The 21,728-nt window shown below is 50.6% G+C and overlaps 1 protein-coding gene across 2 annotated transcripts in view; it reads right to left on the reverse strand.

Annotated features, from left to right (window-relative positions):
* Positions 1–1,392: 1,392 nt before the first annotated feature.
* PLEKHN1 (pleckstrin homology domain containing N1) overlaps positions 1,393–21,728 on the reverse strand; it is a 30,060-nt gene continuing 9,724 nt past the window's right edge. For both annotated transcript variants that reach the window (XM_067311137.1, XM_067311136.1), the window contains 12 exons: positions 20,993–21,080; positions 17,482–17,606; positions 15,354–15,503; positions 14,867–14,947; positions 8,923–8,992; positions 8,147–8,301; positions 7,229–7,423; positions 6,322–6,588; positions 5,539–5,691; positions 4,519–4,731; positions 4,150–4,198; positions 1,393–3,429 (listed from right to left, as the gene is read on the reverse strand). In XM_067311137.1, coding sequence (XP_067167238.1) covers positions 3,236–3,429; positions 4,150–4,198; positions 4,519–4,731; positions 5,539–5,691; positions 6,322–6,588; positions 7,229–7,423; positions 8,147–8,301; positions 8,923–8,992; positions 14,867–14,947; positions 15,354–15,503; positions 17,482–17,606; positions 20,993–21,080 — 1,740 coding nt within the window. In that variant the 3' untranslated portion in view covers positions 1,393–3,235. The remainder of the gene's footprint in view (positions 3,430–4,149; positions 4,199–4,518; positions 4,732–5,538; positions 5,692–6,321; positions 6,589–7,228; positions 7,424–8,146; positions 8,302–8,922; positions 8,993–14,866; positions 14,948–15,353; positions 15,504–17,481; positions 17,607–20,992; positions 21,081–21,728) is intronic.

Here is a 21,728-nt window from a genome sequence, read left to right on the forward strand (position 1 = left end):
CTGAGGAGACAAGGCAATAACTCTTAAGTACAGATGCATGAACACAGAGATGGAGTTCAGAACTGAAATAGGAGCCAAACAGACCGTGGCAGCTGCACGCAAAGGCGTGCTGGAAGCGTGAGAAATGGGCAGGACTTGTGTTGAAAGGGCAGCATTTGAAAGAGTGACAAATTTAGCCCAGACGTAGCCGGGGAGGAAAGTTGCTGCTCTGGGGGGAGGGCTAAAATTGCTTTAGAAGCTGAACATGTGTCTAAAGCCTTTTAAAATCAGGATCTTGCACTTTGCCAGCAGTAGCCCTGTGCATGCATGTGTAACCATCACCAATCAACGCGATTGCACATCGCAGCTTGAGAGCGCTGCTCACCAGGGAATAAGTACACTGGGCTTCTGCTGCCAATACATCTACCTCTCGTCTAGTTATTTGGTTTATTGAGCACCTCTGGCTGCAGCATGGAAGCACCTGCCATCTTTCCAAGTATTGTTGCCTTCCAGAGCCCACTGTTTTGGGCAAGTCTTTTGCACAGAGCAGTGTGCTTGTGAGGACAAGCTCTCTGCCTGCCCTGCTGTTCCCAGCACAGAGGGATTACTGAACATTAAGCTAATTCTTGGCCTTCTCTGCTCACCACCATACTCTGCAGAGGCAGCAGGGACACCTGGTTTTCTGCCCAAAGCAGATGCAGGGACATAAGTGGTCTACAGGCATCTGGAAGCACTCCTCAGTCCACTCAGCGGGGTGCACAGGATGATATTTCCATTCCAGGAAGGCCTCTGCCATGGCCAGCTTCCCTTCCCGACCGCCTGTGTTAGAAAGTGGCTGCAGTGAAGTGAGACCAGACTGACAGAACAGGCAAAGGTGGAGCAAAACCCTGCACAACCTGCCACCCTGCGGAGGGCTCGGTACCAAACACAGCCCTAGCACTTCTGCTGACTAGTGCGTCCCACTCGCTTTGTGCATTTTCCCCTGTGGCTGGAAAGCAGGCGGTACAGCCCTTTCCAGCACAGATGTCCCAGTTTCACAGCACGGCATCGGGATTCCTAGCTGCACAAGTGCCTTGAGCAATCTGGATTCGCCAACTGATTCTTACAGAACTCCTTTCCAAGACCCCCAGAACACAGGGGGAAAGCAAAGTCTGATCAGCTTTCGCATTAAACCTCTAGCCAGGTCTCATTGCCTGACAAATGCATGGTAGACTTTGCCCTAGGATTAGGTGTTTGCAAATGCCTGACCTGAACTGGAGACAGTCAGCATTCTGGAAAATCTCCGTGGACCCAGGGACCCAAAGTCCTCTAGGAAAGAAGGGCTATTGCGTTCATTAGGTGCTGCACAAAGGACAGCAGCAATGGACAAAAATTCTTCTCCATTATACCAGATGATGACAAAGTGAGAAGAAAAGTGTTCCAGAAGGTGTATTGTAATTGTACAGTCTCACAGAAATCCACCAGGAAACTTTTACAGTAATAGGGTTTTTTTTCTTTTGATACACTGCAGATATTGCCGTTAAACACAATTAAACAGGTCATGGTAGCAGTCTTCAAAAAGTACCGTGTTCACAGAAGCACATGTGCACGGCTGCCTCCCAGAATACTATGTGCCTTTGATGTCCCCTAGTGCAATTCTGTTGTGAATAAATACATCCTTTGGGGGTTAAATTATTAGATACAAACCTTTCTGAAATGAAAGTAAACCTGAAACAAAACAAAAACAGCTAGAAGACCTAAACTAACACCCACACAGATGTGCAGACAGCTGCTCATTCTACAGTACTGAATGTCATCCACAGCTACAAAATTAAATAGATCTTTAACTCAGCCACATTTACACATTAAATAGGTATAATCCACTCAAACCTTGCATGTAAACTTTGCTTGATACCTTCTGGAAAAAAAAAAGATATATATATATATATATATATATACACACACACACACACACACACAATATAATATGTATATATTCAAGTACAGTGACCTCCTGGATTACTTTGTTTGCACCACTGAAAGAACAAAAATAGAGATTTAGTTAATATGCTTGTTTTGCAGCCTATTTAGGGAACGAAGGTTAAGAATTTGAAGCCTCAGGTAAAAACATCTGGATTTGCTGCTGACCTTATATGTGCTGAAGGATCTGGCCTAAGAGGCTGGAAAATGATAACACTGAGACTCTGTCCCCTGTTTGTATCCCGTTCTTGCTGCTGCTCTGTGAGGGGAAAGAGAAAGACTGCAGCCCATGCTGGCAATGCTCCAGCCACTGGAGTGTTATGGTCGTACTGGAGTTTGGCTTGCAGTGAATTTCTTTCCTTCCCTCCTTGCCTAGATATTCATAGGCAGTATTTTGTGCGAGTCCAATAACACGGAGAGGGCTGGGAGGAAAGGACACAGTCCTGTAAGAGGAATCTGGGGCATCCTTTCCAGGAAATTCTTTGGTAAACACAAGACACTTGGCATATTTTATGGCAGCACATTTCTTGCTGCCATCTGTTAAGGTATCAGGCTGTTAATATTGCAGGTCACCATCACAGTGCTGGTTTGGAGCCAGCACTAGCAAGAAGCAATTTTTTGCATAAAGTGGAAAGAACATCCTGTTGTGCCCAAATCTGGACTTCTTTCTCCATCCCTGTCAGATAACTCTCTTCTTGCAGGAAGGCAATCCTATGAGCATAGCTGTTGCCACCAATCGTATATACCATGATGGTGTATATCTGATATGTCTTCACAAATTTCAGAGCTTGGTGGGGGAAGGTTTGGCCTAACAGTCGTTCTCAGGGATCAATGGCTCCTTGAAATCACCAGCCTGAAGGCTCTGGTGAAAAGGAAAATGGTCAGACTAACCCAGCCAACAAGAAGCCCTTTTCTTTGGTCTTAGAATCGCTGCCCTGTCTGGAGACCCCATCCCTTTTATCTGGGACCAGTAAATTGTCCTTCCCCTTATTACACCAGGTCATGCTGTTCCTTAGCCTGGGTTCCCCTAGCAGAGTGCTCCCACAGAGTGTGCTCCTTAGTGCTGCAGAAACATTGCTTCTGGGGCTCTGCAGAGGCTGTCACATTTGCGCTTTGCGCCCATCTTCAGATTTAGTGGAGAAGTTCAAACTTTGCAGCTGAGAGGATGTGGGAGCCAGCCTCTCACAGAGCAAGGCCCTTCCCTTTGCTTTGTACGCCTCGGAGCTCCTCACTGTTGTGGGAAGGCCAGCAAGAAGAGCCCAGGGGCATTTCTGTGTCTGGCTGTAGAGGTCTGCCCTCAGGCCTGGTAGAACTGCTGGCTCGGTGCTGGTGAGGCATGCAGCGCACCTGACTCCTTCACCTCAGCATCCCACAGGTTGTCATAGCTACAGTCACTCTGGAAGCTCTGGAGTTCGGCATAGTCATGGTAGGCTGCAGAGTCACGGTGCAGGCAGTTGAGATCTGGCAGGTCGTAAGCGCCAGTGCTCCCCTCTGGAAAAAACAGACCAAAGCACTCAGAGAGCATGGGCAAGAGAAGGCTCAGTCAACTGCCCTGCTCTAGCTAGCTAGTGAGGCTCCTGGACAGCACTCTGTCCCCTCATCTCTCCTCCACAACTCCCAGAGAGAGGCAGGGATGGAGGGAAGCACCACTGTTCTCCGCTCTGAGGGCATTTCTCTGTGGGGCAATGAGCAATTCGGTGGCTGTCTTCTCCTTTGCCAGCAGAGGGAAAATGTCTGAAGGTCAGCAAAATCGCAGACTGGATACAACTAGGTTTGGGCATAGTGGCGGAAGTTGCAAGAGTGCCACAGAATGAACCACAAACCCCACCACGTAAGAAGGGGGGCCAGAGCCAAGAGGCAGTGGATGGAAGCCAAGGAACTGCCTCCATCAGACGCAGGCAGGGAGCAGCATAATAGACTTGGTCCTGCCGTAGGGGAGCAGCAGCAAGGAGGGGCATGCATGAGTCCCTGTGCTCCCTCCCAGTCCTGCTTTGTATGATATTTACGGAGACAGACACCAGAGAGGTGGGGTGGGCTGCAGCACTCCAGCAGCTGCTTGTAGATTTGGATAAACCACAGAGCAGCAGAAGCCCAGACCTAGCAGTGCCGTGCTAAGCTTAGCTAAGGCCATGTCAGAAGAGAAGTATAACACAGGCAAGGGCATCATTGCAGAAACCAGCCAGCTTCCTATGCACCTCCCAAAGGTCTCACCTGGTGGCTGCAGTGAGGTGTCCCGATGCTCCTCTCGCAGAGAAGAGACCTGAAAAGAAAGGAACACACTGATGAGAGCTGACTCAACACTGCAGTCCTAGGATACTGCACACCAGGGAAATCAGCCCTCTGTTGATTCCCCCACCCCTGTGCCCCAGGATGTACCCAGTCACAGAGCAAAGGGTGCAGAGCCTTGCAGCAACCAACCACTCTTCCAGCATAAAGAGGAAGGCAACCTGGGACCCCCTCCCCAAACTGCTGGCTGCTCTGAACAGTTGGCACAGGGATGCTCCTTGCTCCAGGGCTGCTCTGTGTATTTCCCTACAGTCTGTACAGTTCAAGGCATTGGAAATGTATTTGCAAACTCACTTTTGCAAAATAAGAAGCATCATCAGAAGGCCCCAGACGGAGACTGCATGAGGTACCAGGGGTGCTGTATCTCTGAGCTGCAGGCACCTCTCTCCAGTGACTGCTTGTCAGAGGCTGGGAGTTCTTCTTCTGGAGAGGAAGGTGACCGGATACTGGAATGGCTGGGCAACGATTCACCTGTGCTGAACCCGTCTGTCCATGACACTGCGAGAACTTAAATAAAACAAACTCCAGATATGGTAGCTGCTATAAAGAGTTGGGGAACATTCACCAGCTGATCCCCACTTCTACTCCAGCCCTGCTATGACTAGATTATTACCTCAGAGTTAGGCAAAACAAGATTTTCTGTCTACATTGCAAATTCTTCTAAATTCCAGTTCTGAAGGCCTTAAATGGGAAAGAAGAAATAGCTGCAGGTCCCTCACAATAACCCTCTAGAGACTATGGAAATTGGCCAGATGTGAAGGTGGTAGGATGGGACCTAATGCCAGCTCAGGGGATGAGGATGGATGGAAAGCAGCCAGGAAAGCATAAAAGAACCCTCCAAAGCAAGAGAGAATTTCAGCAATATGGGGGATGTCAACCAAAGACTTAGTGGCAGTCTCTTCTCCAAGGAGATGCACAAAACTGGAAATGTAGCCTTTAATAGGCACTCATATATCACAGCTGAAATTCTTGTGGGGTGGATAAAGTGGTCCCTATGTCTGACTCATCTTCGGTTTCTGAAAAACAGATCACATCCCAGTCTCTGCCTTTGTTTTATGGTTTCTGGCTCATCCTGGGATCGTTGTGATGCTGGAATCCACTAATAAGACAGGGGAAACCTGTTCCCCTCTGACCATCCCGGCTCAAGAAAACAGAGAACTATGCTGTTCCCCGCCCCACTCCAAAATACAGTGAGTTTCCACATCTCTTGCTCAGGCAGACAGCAGGAAAAGAAATGGCCTGAGGCATGATTTCTGGAGCCAAAAGTCTGTGTGCTGAGTCAGGGACACAACCAGCAGCAATTGCACAGGGTACCTCTTCCAGAAAGCTGGAGCCTGCCACACTGCGTGCAGTGAGGGAGCTGGGTGTATAGGGGTCAGCGTACAAGGGGGAGCGGGGCACGGTCCGCCTTTCCAGGGAGCTGGAAGCTGTTGAGTGCTGACTTTCCACCAAGCTCCATCTGTTCAGCTAAAAGGGAGAATAAAAACATGAACATCACATCCTGTTCACTACTTGCAATTCATTTATCTCTCCCAGGGGGGACAGGAGTGGGGAATCACCCTGCAGTTAAAGTCCCAATTGCTTCTCAGACATCTAAGTGACGGGGGGAGGGACAGGACTGACTCCTGACTGTAGCCATCCGTGCTAACAAGGGGCTTCCTTGGGTGTAGGGCAGATGCACACTCCTTGAGACTGAAGGGAGGGAGACATGGCCTCCCACATTAAACCAGGGATGGACACATACTGGAAAGGCCCTGAGAAAGTGAGGCTTAGTCCTATGAAGTAATAACACTTCTACTTCCAGAGCACCTCTGACTGGTTTTCATGTTGCCTCAGGCATTAGTGTCCAGCATCTGAGGGCTCCATGAGACTTTTCTCCATTTACTGTGTTTAACTTCACTTCCAAACAGGCCATTTTCAAGTGGAAACAGGTTTTATGCCCGCCCTAGAACACCTGCTGGGGCAGCTATCCCAGCAGCACTGCAAGCAAAATGCAAAGCACCAGCATGGAGAGAAACCTGCATGAATCCTCCTCTGTCCCTCTACCCTTCTGGTGCAGAAGGGCAGCCCCAGTACACCACATCCCAGCCTCCTTACGTTGCTCAGGTCCAGGTGTGGTGGGGAAGCTGCTGGATGATGCTGGGAGCTGTGTGCAGAGTACGGCTCATTGTACACTGAAGACAGCAGCTCGCCATTGGGGTTTTCAGGAATGAAGCTACACATGTTCCTGTTCATGTCCTGGCTGGGTGGCTGTGGCTGCTGGCTGCAAGGTCCACATTTGCCTTTGGACTTTCTGGAGCTGCCCCCTCTCCGCAGCTCCTGTGTGGGCAGCCCTGTGCTTGGCCAGTTGGTATGTGCCAGGCACTGAAAAAAGAAAACAGATCCTGTGGCTAGCTTTCACCAGGCCAGGCCAAGGTACACATGCCCCCATGCAGCCAGTGCAAGGCCCCTCCTCTATTAGGGCAGCTGCAGGCATCACTCTGCACTTGTACATTTAATGGTCTCTCCCTACCAGGAACTCCACCGGGACAGGATGCTCTCCAAAGACTCGCTGAAGTCATGACTTCTCAAAGGGCCAGGCAGGATCAGCCCAGGTGGGCTGACCTATCTGCATGTTTCTGCAGTTGGGCCCAAGCCCCATGCACACCTCCACGCCCGCATGTAGACGCCCAGGATGTAAGAACACAGCACAGGTCAGAGCAAAGGCCTGCCTAGCCCTGTCACCTCTGCCTACCCACAGGCTTCAGGACTTCCTGGCCTTTGAACCAATGACCCTTGAGCCAAGTAGGGTGTTGGAATGGGATTCTTAGGCAGACTTTTTCCTTATCAATAACGACAATGCTGAACCAGGATAAATACAGGCTCCAGGCATGGATTTGCTGCACTGTGTAGCAAACGCTGACTCACATGAGCTCAGCCCATCCGGGGCACTTGGATAGACTGCTCTGCTCAAAAGCAGTGTCCATCCCCACATATGTCCCAGGCTTTTGGGGGGCTCACTTACGTGGAGAGGCTGGGAATAGCCAGGGGAGAGTGGGTCTTCAAGCACTCTGTTCTCAGGCATAAGCACGAAGGACTGGCTGTCGGGGAGAGAGCCGCTGTTCTGTGAGAGGTGTGTTAAGGTGGCCACTTTCCCTCCAGACGTCCAGGAGTTTGTACGGCCATCAGAAGTGAGTGACCCTCTCCCACTGCCTGCAAACTAGATGGGGGGAAAGAAAACAGCACCTAGGAACAACAGTCCTCCGGGTGGTCTCAGCTGGATCCATCCCCAGCCCTGCCCTTGGAAATGACTCCTGCTGGGTGGACCATGCTCATGGTGAGGCTGTGTTACTGCTGTCTGAGCATGGTCTGGACAGCCCAGCACACCTCGGTCCCCACATGCTGAGTCCAGAACTGGTGCTGGGCTGTGTCCAGTGCCGGGAACGCATTCCCAAGGCAGCTGTGCCCAGTGTGGCGGGGTGTGCTGCCCTCTAGGGCCGAGAGGATGGCTGAGTCTGGGCTCAGAAGGGGCGACTGCACCACCCACAAGCAAACTGAGTCTGCAGCGATTGAGGAGGTGCTTGCAGCAGGCAGAAGCGTGCTCAGGCATCTTGACCCCTCCCTGGCTGCACAGGTGATAGGGTGGGTCTTCCCCTGACTTTTAAGACTCTACCACTGCCCCTGTGTCAATGCCTCGTTTCACAACACTCTCACAGTCTATAGCCAGGGATCTGCTTTAGAAGGACTTAGTGCAATACAGACCGATATAATATAATATAGGCCTTTAGCATAATCTGCAGGGATCAGAGACTTCCTAACAGGAAGAGGACTTGAAGTGAAGTCTGGTGTGTCACAAAAATACTCTCACATAGCCAGAGATAAGACTGACAGGAATCCTTGGGAACATCTATTAACTACCATATGAACCTGTGACATTTATTACCGGGCCAATGTGCAGCAGCTTTGATCCTGAGAAGCTCTCTGATCCAGAGAGGGAGGAGTCAGCGTTTCGAAACTGGGCTGTTTTGAGACAGTAGAGCCACTCCTGGTAATCGTCATAGCTGGGGCAGATCACCCGGATCGAATTGATTAGTCGGCCTGTAAAATAACACCAGTCAGAGCTGTTACTGGATTTCACGACAGTCCATGCTTCATTCAAAAACCCTTGTGAATACCTTCTCTCTATCAATCCCTCCTCCCTCTATGAGTCCGAAGTCTGGATGGGGCTCTTGCAAATCCCCTTTCTCCATCCCTCCCTCCTTTTTCCACAGGTCCAGAGTCTGGATGGAGCCTAATACCAACACAGGGACAAAGGGGAATGCTCTGGCTTTGGTGCTGACCACTTGCATCAGACTGAATCTAGGACAGGGACAAACACAGCCCAGATCTGAATGAAGGGGACCCATGCAGCCACGCTGTGACAAGCGTGTCCCTGGGTATTAGCGCTGTCGCTGGCTGGTGCTCCCTGGGCAGTGGCTAAGGTCCCCTTAACCTCTCCCCTGCAAGCGAAACCAGGCCCTGCAGCTCAGCAATGGTATAGATACTGAATTAGTCCAAGGAAGTCAGGAAGTTTCTAAGAAGTTCAGTTCACAAAGTTTGGGTTCTGATGTGAGTAAGCACAGCCAGGAAAATGCCCACAGCAGCTTAGCAAAACCAGCCCAGGCCCAAGAGTCCTTTGTGTCTGCTGCCAGTGCACCCCTTGGTATGTCAGACACACACCTTCTATTAAAAAAGAAGTTTTCTCGTTCTCTTCGAAATGCACTTGGACAGCGTTCAGTGGTAGCTCACCCTGTAGGAGAGAGAAGCAGCCTTAGGACAGCACAGCCAAGTACACTTCATAGTGTGCGCCTGTGGCTCCCACATCGTATTACAGCCCCCCACGGAGGTCTCAGCTCCAGCTCAAGCTCTCTGTGCGCTGGGTCCTCTGCACACACCCACTCGCTCCCCTCTGCTCCAAGGAGACAGGACAGACAGAGTAGGGAGGGCAACATTACTGTCCCAGCCAGCTTGAAAGCTGGAGACACTGCAGGCATCCAGCTGGCTGAACCCCATATTTACAAGATGCTTCCCATCAGAGAGGTCAAGAGGTTTCAGGAACCTACTGCAAAGCTTTGCCAGCTTAGCTAGGAGCATGAAGAGAAGAGTCTCGCTCTGTAACCATCTAGCCACAAAAGCAAGGTCTGCGGTGAGGACAGGGCTAGGCTGGCAAGAACCTAGATGCTTGTTCATGCATTGTGGGGAGAAGTTGCAGCTCAGCCCTGCTGCTCCCTTCCCAGATCACTTCCCCTGGGGGTTCTCTGCAGGGTAGGGGAGGAGGAAGCGGCAGTTCAGTTCCTAAATCACCTGGCCAGGTCTGCAGAAGACAAGCAGCATCCAAACTGCTCCTGATCTGAGTGAGGATTTGAGTACCTGAATGCTCTAGTGGATGTGGGGTATGGAGCACAAGCATTTTGGAGAACTCTGTCTCCAGCAGATTGATCCAGCCTTGTTCTAGTAAACTCACCCTCCCCGCTCACACTGATCTTGCCTTCCACTGGAGGCCTTATTGCAGAAAACAAGCTTGTGAAGCCAGCGCGACTGTGCAAGTCACAGACGTTCTTACAAAGTCCTTGCTGAGATCTGACCTGGGAAAAACATTCTTTCCCTTCTAGTCCTGTTTTCAACAGTTTCCTGTAGTTTAACAGCTGACTTCTCCAGAAAATTGTGCAAACATGGTCCTGAACAAGATTTTATTTGCTGGATTGGGATTTCCAGCCTTGCAAAGAGGAAGCCTCACTGTCCATATCCTGCAAAGTCTTACAAATACAGGCCTGAGCCCTGTAAATGCCAACTGGCGTAATATGAGCTCTCATGTTATACAGCAGTTGTGAATGCCACTCCTGTGGTTACAGCGGGGTTTGCCGCTGACAGGCACTTTACATGTGTTCAAATTAGCCAGGAGCTTAGGGAGAGAGGCTAAAGCAACCCGTCCCCAGCCACTGGAACAACTAGAGTTAGGAAAAACCATGTGCCATTACCCCCGAGTTCAGTGATGCCTTTGCATGCACATCTGAAATACCATCACACAACAACCATTGGAGAGGGTGTATTATTTAGGACAGTGATGGCAAAGCACTTGTTATCAGGCACCAGCTTTTAAAAGCAGAAATGCTCCCTATGGCCAGTACCAGGGCGAATTTCCCTTGGTGTCAGGTTTGGTATTCATGATTCACCGTCACTTCCCTCTGTGCCATCACCACCCAGTGTCCCTCAGCTGCCCCTGAAGCTGCCAGGGGCCGTTCATCCATGCCAGGCCCTGCTCTCCTCTGATCTCTGCGGGACAGGCAGGAGCAAGCAGTATCCAGACCTCTTCCGCTCCTGCGGCTGAACCCCATCCTCAGCCCAGCACCAGACCCTGCTTTGCCATCCGCTGCCAGATGTATTTTATGTGTCGTCGATGACAGTTTAATTCTCTGTGATGGATAGCATGGCACAAGGGCCAGGGGTTTGTCAACTGAACTAGGATCTAGGTCTCCTCTTTCTTCAGAGCTCGCCAAACTGAATTTTAGTTACATAAATGATACAAGATCAGTCCTGGGAGAGCAGCTGAGGCAAATTTTGCACTGTAAACAACTCACAGATGAGCTCATTGCTCTATTTCTCCTTTCTCTCTCTTTCCCTAAGCAGGGGGAAACTGAGTGACACTGTGCTTCTTTGTTTCCTAAACTCCTGCCTATCCTCAGCCTGATGTCACCCTAACTCTGCTGGTGGGCACCAAGCAATAGGCAAGGGCAGCTGGTGGCAGTGTCCCTGGGAGCAGCTCCCCACCAGGATGGCGAACACAGGATCTGGGGAGCGCTTCAGAAACAATGCCCCCATCTCATGCAGCTCTCCCCCATGCCCGGCAGAGGAGGGAAGCTCAGAAAGCAGGAGAGAGGCCCTCAGGGAGCAGGGACAAATCCAGCTGCGCTGGCGGCAGGGAGTTCCCTTTTGCCGAGTTGCTGCATGGCTCTGAACAGCTCAACTTTTCCCAAACTTGGATTGCCTCTTCCAAGCCAGATTGTCTCAGCTCACTTCACTAGAGCAAAGAAGCTTCCCTGCAACCCAAGTAACTAGGAGTCTTGAGCTTCCTTCAACTATGCACTCCCAAACTGTCTAAAGAGGGACAAAAAGTGCTCCAAAGGCAGGATGGCAGCATTTTGCACATTTTACTTTTACATCCTAAAGCAGGGTACAGGAGACAGTGGTCTGCAGAGCACCATACCCAGATCAACCTTTGCCTGTGCCTCTAAGATCTACTCCCTTGGGTCTGGGCTGCAGCCCAGCCCCTTTAGGATCGGTCTCACTCACTGGCGTGAAGGGGAACATGACACAGTGTGTCATTTATCCCAGGATCCTCGCATAAGGGGCAACTGGGCAGGATTCATTTGCCTAAGTTTAGGTGTTGTGACATAAAGAGCCTAGGAGAAGCCCCTCATCACATCCTCACCGAAAAGCTGACCCACTTGCCTAGGCTCTGGGGAATGCGGCCAACATGACAGCTATACCACACGGGAAACACGGAGCTCAGCTGGGTGTCTGCGACTCGTGCTGGCCGGCTGCCTCTCTGCAATAGCCTGCAGGCACCCACCAGCACCAGCAGTGGGTATTTCTCCTGCGCAGGAAAGCGATTTATGGGCAGAGCAGTACGGGAAGGCTGATCGTGGGAGAGAAAGTTAATGCAATGCTCTGTGACTCAGTTTCCCCCTCTGCTGCAAGAAATGGGCTTTGAAACTTCAGTTTACGCAGATGCTGGCAAGGCAGCGTGTGGAAGAGGTTGGTGCTGTCTGTTCCTGTCCCAGCGTGGCACCCACGCCCTAAGAGTTCACAGCACGCCGCAGCGGGGATGCAGCTGCCCATCCGTCTCCTCACCCGCAGCCCACTAGCGAAAGGCCGCCTTTGACCACAGTGCCGGCAAAGCTTGAGGGCAAGTGTGGGAACCAGTGCCAGACCTCAGCTACGCCCAGCATCCCCAGCGCCGGGCTAGCCCCAGGGAGCAACCGGGCTTGCCGGGCGGAGAAGGGAGGCGTGGGCTCCTCCGCTATCTGACCCTTGGCGCCAGCACGTTACAGCGAGCCCTTCTGCCGCTGAGGAGGGCTGCGCACGGCTACACCCAGAACGCCCCGTGCTCTGTGCTACCTAAGGCAACAGCCCCCTGCCCTGCGGTGGCCAAGGCCCAGTGCTGTCCTTGGATGGTGATGCCAGCTAAGGAGAGGTGCTGCTCATGCCAGCGCACAGAGAAGCCTGCACACCAAAGGAAGACAGAAGCCGTTCAGACAGAGCAGGAGAGAGCTGTGACCCACCGGGACTAGAGGCAGGAGGGACAGAGTACATCCCAAGGGAGAGGCCAGGTACTCCCTTCTCCCAGCTGACCCTGGGCAGGGGTGGCACAGGAGACCTCCTCCTCTCTCTGCCATGCAGGGAAGGATCAGGTGTCAAGGACAGGATGGCAGCAGCGTCCTGTCAAGGCCAAGTGGTCATCCCTATGGACACAGGCCCTACCGGTTGTCCTGGGATCCATGCAGTTTGGCAGAGCTGTAAAGGATCAGTTACCTTTTGCCACCTCTTGGTGCCAGCCTCTCTTGCCAGGCAGCTGTTTAGCAAGCCAGTAGCAGAGGGGCTGGGAGGAGAGATCCTTGTATCCCGTCATCAGTCACTGGTCCCCCTACCTCTCCTCCATCAGCAAGGTCAGCAGTCCCACGAAGGGAAGCACAGCAACGTCAGCTGCAGAGGGTCCCTCTGGCCTTCCCCAGGCTCAGTGTGAACCAGCCTCCACACACAGCAGCTCCCCCTTCACGGATCTACACCTTGCCCAGGGCCTTTTCTCATCAGAGCTGAGCCAGAGCCTGCTGCTTCAGCTTAGCACCATCCACAGCAGTGCAAGCCCTTGCCTTGCCTTCCCTTTCCCTATCCCACATGCAGACTTGGCAGTGGCAACTTCTGCGGTTTGTATGAAACCCAAGAACAAAAGGGCCAGGCTATTCCTTCACAAACAAATTGTAGGGCTCAGCGTCTGCTCACAGGGAAGGGAAGTTAATTTGCAGAAGCCCTGGGAGAAGGCTCCTGTGTCCTGACATGCCTGTGGAAAATCAGGTTCCTACTGCAAGTGTCACGGGCTGGTGAATCACCTCCTCCCTGTGCTCCAGCTGTACAGAGCCCTACCACTAATGCAGCGAGCGAGACGCCCAGGGACCAACGCTCATGCACCGTGGGAAGGGAACTACTGCACGGACAGAGCAGACAAATCTGATTTAAAATTTCAAAAGAGATGAGTTAATCTGACAGCCCAGCCCAAGGCCCCCTTACATGGTGCCCCATTCCCAAGAGTTGAAAACACTGCTCCTGGAAACAAGCTGTCTCTAAGGTGTGTCACACAAGCCACCGACTGCTTGGAAAACACCCACCACTGTTGCACTGGGGCCAGAGGAGAGCTCTCACCAGGATCTGTCCCTCCTCACACCCCTTCCCATTGCAGGCACAGCCATGTCCTCTGGCAAAGGAGGTGCTCTGTGCAGGTCTTTCCAGGGGTGGTCCTCTGATTGAAAACAGTCTGTGTGACTGAGGATGTGGGGTGGATGTGGTGAATAGTGCAAAGAAGAACTCCAACGATTTTACACCAAATTTCACAAGCCCTCAATCTGTCTGGGGTTTCCTTGTCACAAGTTACTAGTTCCTCTTTCAGTGACTAAAGAGGATGTTGCTCTTCTTTAGGAATGCCTCAGCTCAGCTCCACCATGTACTGGTGATGCCACACCTGCAGGTTAGATGGTTCAGAGCTCTTTTGGGTGCATTTGTCCTAACACGGGCAAACAAGGCCAGAAAACACAGGGCTTTTTTACAGCCACTGCAATGACGTCCAAGATGGATGTTGGCAATGAAGTTCAAGGGCCATTCGTGCTGCCAGCAATGCAAATGCAGCTCTCAGCGCCTACACTGCCACTGCCTTCCTGTGCCAAGGCTCCCAACATTGCTTCCCATGCACAGATGAACCAGTGCACTAGAGAAATTCTTCTCACATCACCTTGTGCACTCAGGCTTTTACGTCCTTGTTGGCTCTTCCCCTGGCGAGCCCAGACATTGCTCAGGGCCCTTGCTCCACACGCTGCCTCGCAGTTCACAGAGGGAAAACCCAGCAGCAAAACCCAGCACACCTAGCAGTGGCCTCTCCTTTCTGCCTGCCAGCCACCTCCCTTTGCCCTTCCTGCAGGAGCATTAAATGTGCCACCTGGATTCTACCTGCTTTCAAGTAGTTCCACAGACTTTAGCCTGGGAAGCAAAGTCCCCACGAGGGCATGCTCCTGTTCCAGCTCCTGTCTCATGCTAGTGAGCCAGGCTCTCTGCCAGCATAACCACACAGAAACATGCCAACCTCCCATCTCACAGAGACTCGGATTCCTTGGCAGCCAGCTCCTTCCCCCAGGGCTTTTGTAGGAGGGCAAGGTGTTTCTCATGGGAAGATAGCTTGCAACATCCCTCTGCCTGCTCACCTGCCAGCTGGCAAGGGAGCAGCACTGAGGGAAACACTTTGCCAACACGAGTGCGCAAGGGAACCAGGTGGAGGGGAACAACGAGCCAAAGCAGTGCTGAAATAGCCTGGCTGCGGACAGGTGAGAGAGATCAGGAAGAGGCTTGAAAACACACTTACCTTAAAATAGAGGCTGTTGCGCTCTTCAGACACTATCACCAGCGTGGAAGGGTAAAGGACCAACAGCCGGTCGTGCTGCTCCTTGGGAAGTAAAGGGAAAAAGGGATCCCTGTGAACAGCTAGACAGGGCTCAGGTCTGGGGGAGCTGTTTACTTTGTTTCCAGAGTTCTTGACTCAGGGCTGGTGTCAGGGAGACAGAGCTGAGCTGCTCCCCTGCAGCAGGGCTCCATAAGAGACGCCTGCCAGCTCTAGCTGCCAGCCCCATCCTGCAAATGCTTATGCACATGTGCTGTCCCCAAGCACTGCTGCTGGGCCAGAAGAGCAGTAATAAACACTTTTTCAGGTACTGGGGTGTGGGTAAAAGGAACCTTCAGGGACCCATTGGATTACTGGCAGCAAGCATGCAGGAATCCATGCCAGTCACTCAATCCATTGCCTTTTCTGAGCCAAGCTGACAGAAGGTTGCTCCCAGAAACGAGTGTCCTACCTGAAAAGGCAGATGCTGAAGCTTCACTTTGGAAACACAGAGGACATCGCCTAGGGATTCCCGCTGGGTGCCTCTCCACTCCTCAACAGGCATGTTCTGCATAGACCATCGCAGCTCCTCCTTCCTCATGGAGCTTTGCTTCCAGTCATTCTAAGGACAAGAGCACAGTCAAGAAGCAATTGTAGGACACATCCTCCACGAAACAGTTTAGCTAGCAGATGGCCTATCCCAGCACACTTTTCAAGTGTGGAGGAAGCAAGAAAGAGTAAATAAATTTGTACAGAAACCAGCTTTCCAGCTGGGACTGAGTAATAATACTTGGTACTTAGCATCATCTGTACATTGTCAGGCGAATACCCCTGTTCCACAGGTGGGGAGACAGAGACAGGGAGGAAAGTAAAAACCTGGTAGAGGATGGAAAAGAAAGCAGGTCTCTTCAAGCTGATCCTGCTTTCTAGGCCCTGGTCCCAGTTTCCTCCTTCAAAATGTTTTGTAAACTCTGGATATTTGCACAAGCAGCTGACTGTGTGCATGTTTCTCTGAACCAGACCCAAACCTCAGAGGCTGTGGCACCAGCCCTTCTGGGTCACAGGCCTCCCTTTCAGCACACACCCCCTGCCAGGCCCTCTTGCAAAGTCTTTCATTTTGCACCCTTCCCCAAAGGCAGCAGGAACTCAGAGGCCGCACAAGAGGCAAGCTCCAAAATTAGAAGCTGTGCGCACACACGCACACACACAGTAGAAATGCAGCAAGCTGTTGTCAGGTCTCAGCCATACAGAGCACATCTGGTGTTGCCATTCAGACCGAAACGCCAGACCCATCATAGTGCTGGCCAAACAGACCTAAGCCCCTAAAGATGTGTGAACACAAATACGCTGTTCTTCCATGGACAGAGAATTTACCAAGTGAGAATATTGTCAAGTGTGGGTAATTAGCATGTCTCTCCACAGTTCTTTTGGGGGTGGTGGAATAACAAAAGGAAGCTAGAGATACGGGGCATGTTGCCCAGGGCCAGCTCTAGGCACTGGCAGGCAGACAGGTGCCTACGGCAGCAAAAAGCCACGGGCTACACAAAAGCCTTAGCGATGCTGCTGCCCTGGCCTACACCAGCACTTGGGCAAGGCAGCCTGGTGAGCGCTGCTGGCTGAAAGAGGGGTCTACAGCTGCGTGTCAGAAGGGCTGAATTACAGACTTTGCACAAACACAGAGGCTGCTGGAAGTGGTATGAGGGGCACCAAAACCCCTGTGCACCACCAGCGGGGTAGGTTCCTGACTGATGAAGTCAGGGTGCAGCCCCACAAAGCCCACAGCTTTGCCGGACAGGATTGCTCTTGCTCATGGTGGGCCTGAAGGCTGTTGTGCTGCCTGTCTGGCAAGGCGAGGGTTGCTCTGCCAAGCGGCATCTGATCAGCACAGGTCATGGTGTCAGCCAGGACTCAGCTGCTGCAGCCTCACTCAAAATAGCGAGCAATGGGCCTGTCGGACCATTCCTGCCTGCTGGGGAGCATTTCCTCCCCCCAGCTCTCGTGGCTCATGCCAGCAGCAGGTTGGCATGCGTAGCTGGTCAGGTGGCTGAGTGGGACGGCAGGCATGGTTTTGGGGATGGTCTCTGCCTGAAAAGGCGGTTGTGTGGCATGTCCTATCTGGGTGTGAGTCCAGTGTGGCACAATCCTGTTTGAACCCTAAATCTAACTGTCCAAGGCTCTCCTTGCTTGGGGGAAAACAATCAAGCCGCTGGCCTGGAAAAGGGGGCTTAGGCCAGAAATAAATTCCACATCATCTTCCAACATTTTGAAAGAGCGACAAGCACAGCGAGGAATGTTTTGAAGTGGAACCGGAGCCCTTCTCCCTTTCCATCTCCAGCCCTCTGCTCAAGTCCTCTAGCCAGGAGGAAGAGCCCAAAGCCTCATGGGGCCACTCAGGACTCTGGAAGAGGAAAGTTTTAAGGGAGTGCCTGGAAGCGTAACTAAAAGGGATGAGAGCAGCTGGTTGCAGAGATTATCCCTTCCACTGAATGCAGTGGGAGCAGTGCAGCATCCACCCAACTGGCCCAACTTCCATGGTCATTCAGCTCTGATCCCACAGGCTGGGAAACAGCTGCACACATTCCCTGTCCCAAGACACTAACCTGAGAGAGGAAGGGCAAGCCAAGGCTTCCTCCGTTTAGGTGGATCTGTTTCTCCAGGTGATAAAGCCACTGCTTCAGCTCTGACTCAGTAGGGCAGAACACGATAAGGGGATTCAGTAAGGGACCTAGGTATGTGAGACACAAGATGAGCTGAGCAGATAAGAGCACCAAATGCAGCATCAAAGGGTAAGCAGCTGGCCAGGTTTGTTAGGCTCAGCACATCACACCATCGCCTGTGAGTGCATTGCTCTGTTGATGCCATAACTTCAGTCCTTCCTGCCACTACGTTGACCACATTGCTTCACATCAGGCTGCTGGGAAAGCTCTCTGGAGGGACTCCTGCAACAACTTCTCATCTTCTGCTTTTGCAGTCAAATCTAGCTCTGACCACCAGTCACTTTTCAGTCCAAAACCAGGCCAAAAACAAAAATCAAAGGGAGTACAAAAGTCAAGCTTGAAATCAACACAGGGATTTCAACTTTAAAAATCCCCAACAGTTTGTGAAAAACATCTTTGCAGTCCAGAGGCTACCACAATGTGCTGCTGCAGACAGCATAACTCAATGCAAAAGTTTCATGGCGTTTCATAGTTTCACTTCAGTAGTAAATACACAGATCATCAGTACTATTATGACACTATTTACGTACTGCTTCACCAAATATAATCTGCACCAGACAAGCTAAAGCTACTCCCAGACACAGCCTTGAAGAGAGGAACAAGCACATATCTTGTTGATTTTAATGCTTCCAGTTATCATTCATTTAGTATTAGCAAAAAAGACTCTCACACCCTCTGCTACTCACTGTATACACATCCTAGTGACGTTAATCATTTCTGGCAGGCTGCAGAATGCCTGTTTTGACTAATCATTTACCACTGATGTCATATTAAAACCATACTTGGTGCATGCTCAGTAAGATCTGACTTTTGCAGGACTTGGAATTATTCAGATAAGCAAGTGCGCTGGATAAACATGATACCTTGCCCTTCAATGGATTCTTTCATCTCATAATTCCTGCATTATTTATGAGTATCAGTTAATCAAGACTTTAAAACACCTCTGTGTGAAGAAATGCACTAATACAAGCACAGCAGAGGTGGGGAAACTGAGGCAGAGACTCCCTGAGAAACCTTGTATAAGTCACTCAGTTCAGATCGGTTATAAGAATTAGACACTTGTATGTCCAGTAAGACTCAGCACCTATCTACCATTGTGGGTCTGGAGCTCTCTTGTCTTCCCATGCCTTAGTTTCCCTATCTTTGCAATGGAGATAGTGATTCCCTACCTTAAAGGGCTGACAGCAGGATATAAACACGTAATGTTTTCCAGGTATCCAGATATTCTGGTTGCTCTAAATACTTCTCTGGACACCCAGGCTCTTATACAAACAGTAGGAATCTTTCTAGTAAGGCATGACCCTTAACATGGCACTGCTTGCTCTGCCACCTCCCCTAAGGGCAGCCTTTCAGACACATCCTGAGGTCTATTCACACTGTCACATCTAAATAGGGCCCCAAAGGAAGAGAAAATGAGAAGAGAAACTCCTGTTTAAGTCTGAAGCCTGAGACATGCCTAGGACTCGTGCAAGGCGCTGCTTGAGAGGCTGTGAAAACAGAGCCCGAAAGGCTGCTGCTAATTCAGTTGCCACGATTTCCCTGAGCCCCAGGGCATGTCTGTGGCAGGCCACGACACAGCCATGCTAAGGAACCTGCACTGGCCCTCATGCTCTTTTCTTCTGCCCCATCCTTCCTCTTTCCTTGGGAACACTTCCAGAGAAACATTGGAGTCAAGAAAGCCACTTCCCTGAGCAGAAATTTATTTCCACCCAAATCTCCCTGGCTGGAGATGCAAAAGGGCTGCAACATTTGCAGGTGGGCACAGGTAATCTAGGTGCTGAATGGCTACATCAGCAAGAGAGGGGGTACGAAAGATGGTCCACAAAGCAAAGGTGACAGCCAGCACCGGCCAACTGCCACCTCTCCGTGGCAACGCAAGGAAAGAAGGCACCAAAAGATGGCTCTGCATGCTGGTGGGCTTGGTTCTTGAGTTCCATATCCACACTTAAAATGAGCATGCTGGCATCTGCTGAGGTACTACCCTAGAAAGTTCAGGAGTTCATGGGCAACTGTGAAGGCACAGGATTTCACAAGAGAATGGATTTGCATCTTTGGTCCCTGAGAGTCATAAGACAAAAGACCTCTACCTGACTCTGTGCACGGCCATGGACTCTTATCCTCTCTGTGTCTTGATTTCTCCCCCTGTAGCAGGGAAATAAAACTGCTCTGCTGATCTCACGGGAGTCCTAAATATCACTACCTCCTGGTTTCTTCTTGTCATGTCACTATTACCTGATATAAATAGCCCTCTCTGACAGAAAAGGAGCACCAAGGCCTTACATTTGTTCTCTCCTTAAACAGGTCACAAACCCAACAAAGCTTGAGGCAATTTGCCACCCAGCCACACTGCTGTGTGTTTGAATGCAAGCAGAACAAGTCCACCTCTCCTGACGGGTTAAGCCTGGGAGAAGATCTCCATTATTCTACAAACTGGCCAAGAGGGCCCTGCCTAGTACAGTGTAACAAGACAACAACTCAACAGTCCTTAAAATAAATGGGTCATTTTTACTATATCTTCTCTATAATTTATGTCATTTTTTGGTTTGAGTGGCCATTACATAACTTACTTTCTAGCACAGGACAGCAGAGTACATAGACAGCGGATCTGGGACACAAATTAGCTTTCTCAGCTCTGTATCTTTATTGGGTTATTAGTTACTTCTGTCTACTTCATGCTTTAACTACTACCCTTGGGGCTCGGTACTGCTGTAATTCAGCACTAAGGCCAAACAAGCCCCCAGCCAAGCTGCAGACAGGTTGTTATCCCAGGAAAGCTTTTATAAAACAAGATGACTCAGACAAAAAGTTAAAAAAACATGTGGAGGCAGGAGTGATGGCAAGGGACAGTTGGCGTAGCGACTTTTTGTCCTGATAGTACCAGCTTGGTGCTCTTGGTAGAGATAACTCCCCTCTCACTGTTGTTCCACATCGTTCGTATTTGAGAAGTGCCGTACATCAGCGTGCACAGCACTGCACACACACCTGCTCAGAGTCACTCCCTGGCCTCAAGAGTTTATAAGGTGATGAGAGATGGGGTGAAGGAGTTTTATTCCATCCCTTGGTTCAAATGTGGTGCATATGGAATAAATGACTGGTCAGAAGTGGGAACTGTCACCATGTGTCCTGAGTATTAACCAGCCCACAGCACAGGACCATCCTTCCTCTGAGGAGTCCTACCCTGCCTGCAGCCCTGAGCATCACTGTTCAGGGGTTTGGGAGCAGGGAAGCCTTGGAAGGACGGTTGCAAATGCTGGGAGGAAGAGCATCAGCACCCTGCAATCTCTTTCCAGTGTGGTTTTCCTCTTGGACTAGGTCACAGCGGGATGAAGAGCAAAGATAGTTGTGATTAATACACACACTGTTCTCTAATCAGAGCAAACAAAGAGGCATTAACCTGTAATCCGGAAAGCATGATCCTCCAGCCCTGTGCTCTTCACATTCTCAATTTCACACACATTCAGCTCTTTCAAAGGCAGCAGTCCCTGCATAAGCAGAACACACCATCATTATTTTGGGGGCAGCCCACAGGCAATCTCTACAGCTAATGTCCCTTTCCCACAGGAGACTGAAAGCCCAGGAGCAGCACCAGCAGGCTGCTGCAGCTCACAATGTTAGTCTGCAAAAATTTGCTCTGAATGGAAACATTTGGGACTTCAGTCTAGCCTGCTCTCCAAAGTAAGTAGGTTTAGCAGCTCCCTGGGTTCAGTGGGGCTGGCACAGCAGTAATCATCTGTCACGTTAGCAAGAACACTTTCTTTACATTAAAAGTCTTTCAGGTTTGAGAGAAACCTCAACAAAACAATGCTGGTTTTACACAAGAAAACCATAAGGTGGTAACAACTGTAAAGAAAAGTTAAGCTGGCTGGTTTCAATAATCCAGCTCATCAGACTCCAACTACAATGAAGCATGGGAACAAGTGACAAGTTTACACTCCCTATCTTGGGTTTCCTAAAACAGGATGTTAACAGATGCTATTTGCTGTGATGTCTAGGGACCACTACTGGTTCATTAATTCCTTTATAGTTCCTTTAGAATTAATAGTCTAAGGAGCAGATTATAAAATAGATGGAGGATTTCATAATATTGTTAATATTCTGATATGTGTCTTTTCAGTTGAAGTCTGGCTTGC

Source organism: Apteryx mantelli, chromosome 26, assembly GCF_036417845.1.
Source record: "Apteryx mantelli isolate bAptMan1 chromosome 26, bAptMan1.hap1, whole genome shotgun sequence".
NCBI lineage: Eukaryota > Metazoa > Chordata > Aves > Apterygiformes > Apterygidae > Apteryx > Apteryx mantelli.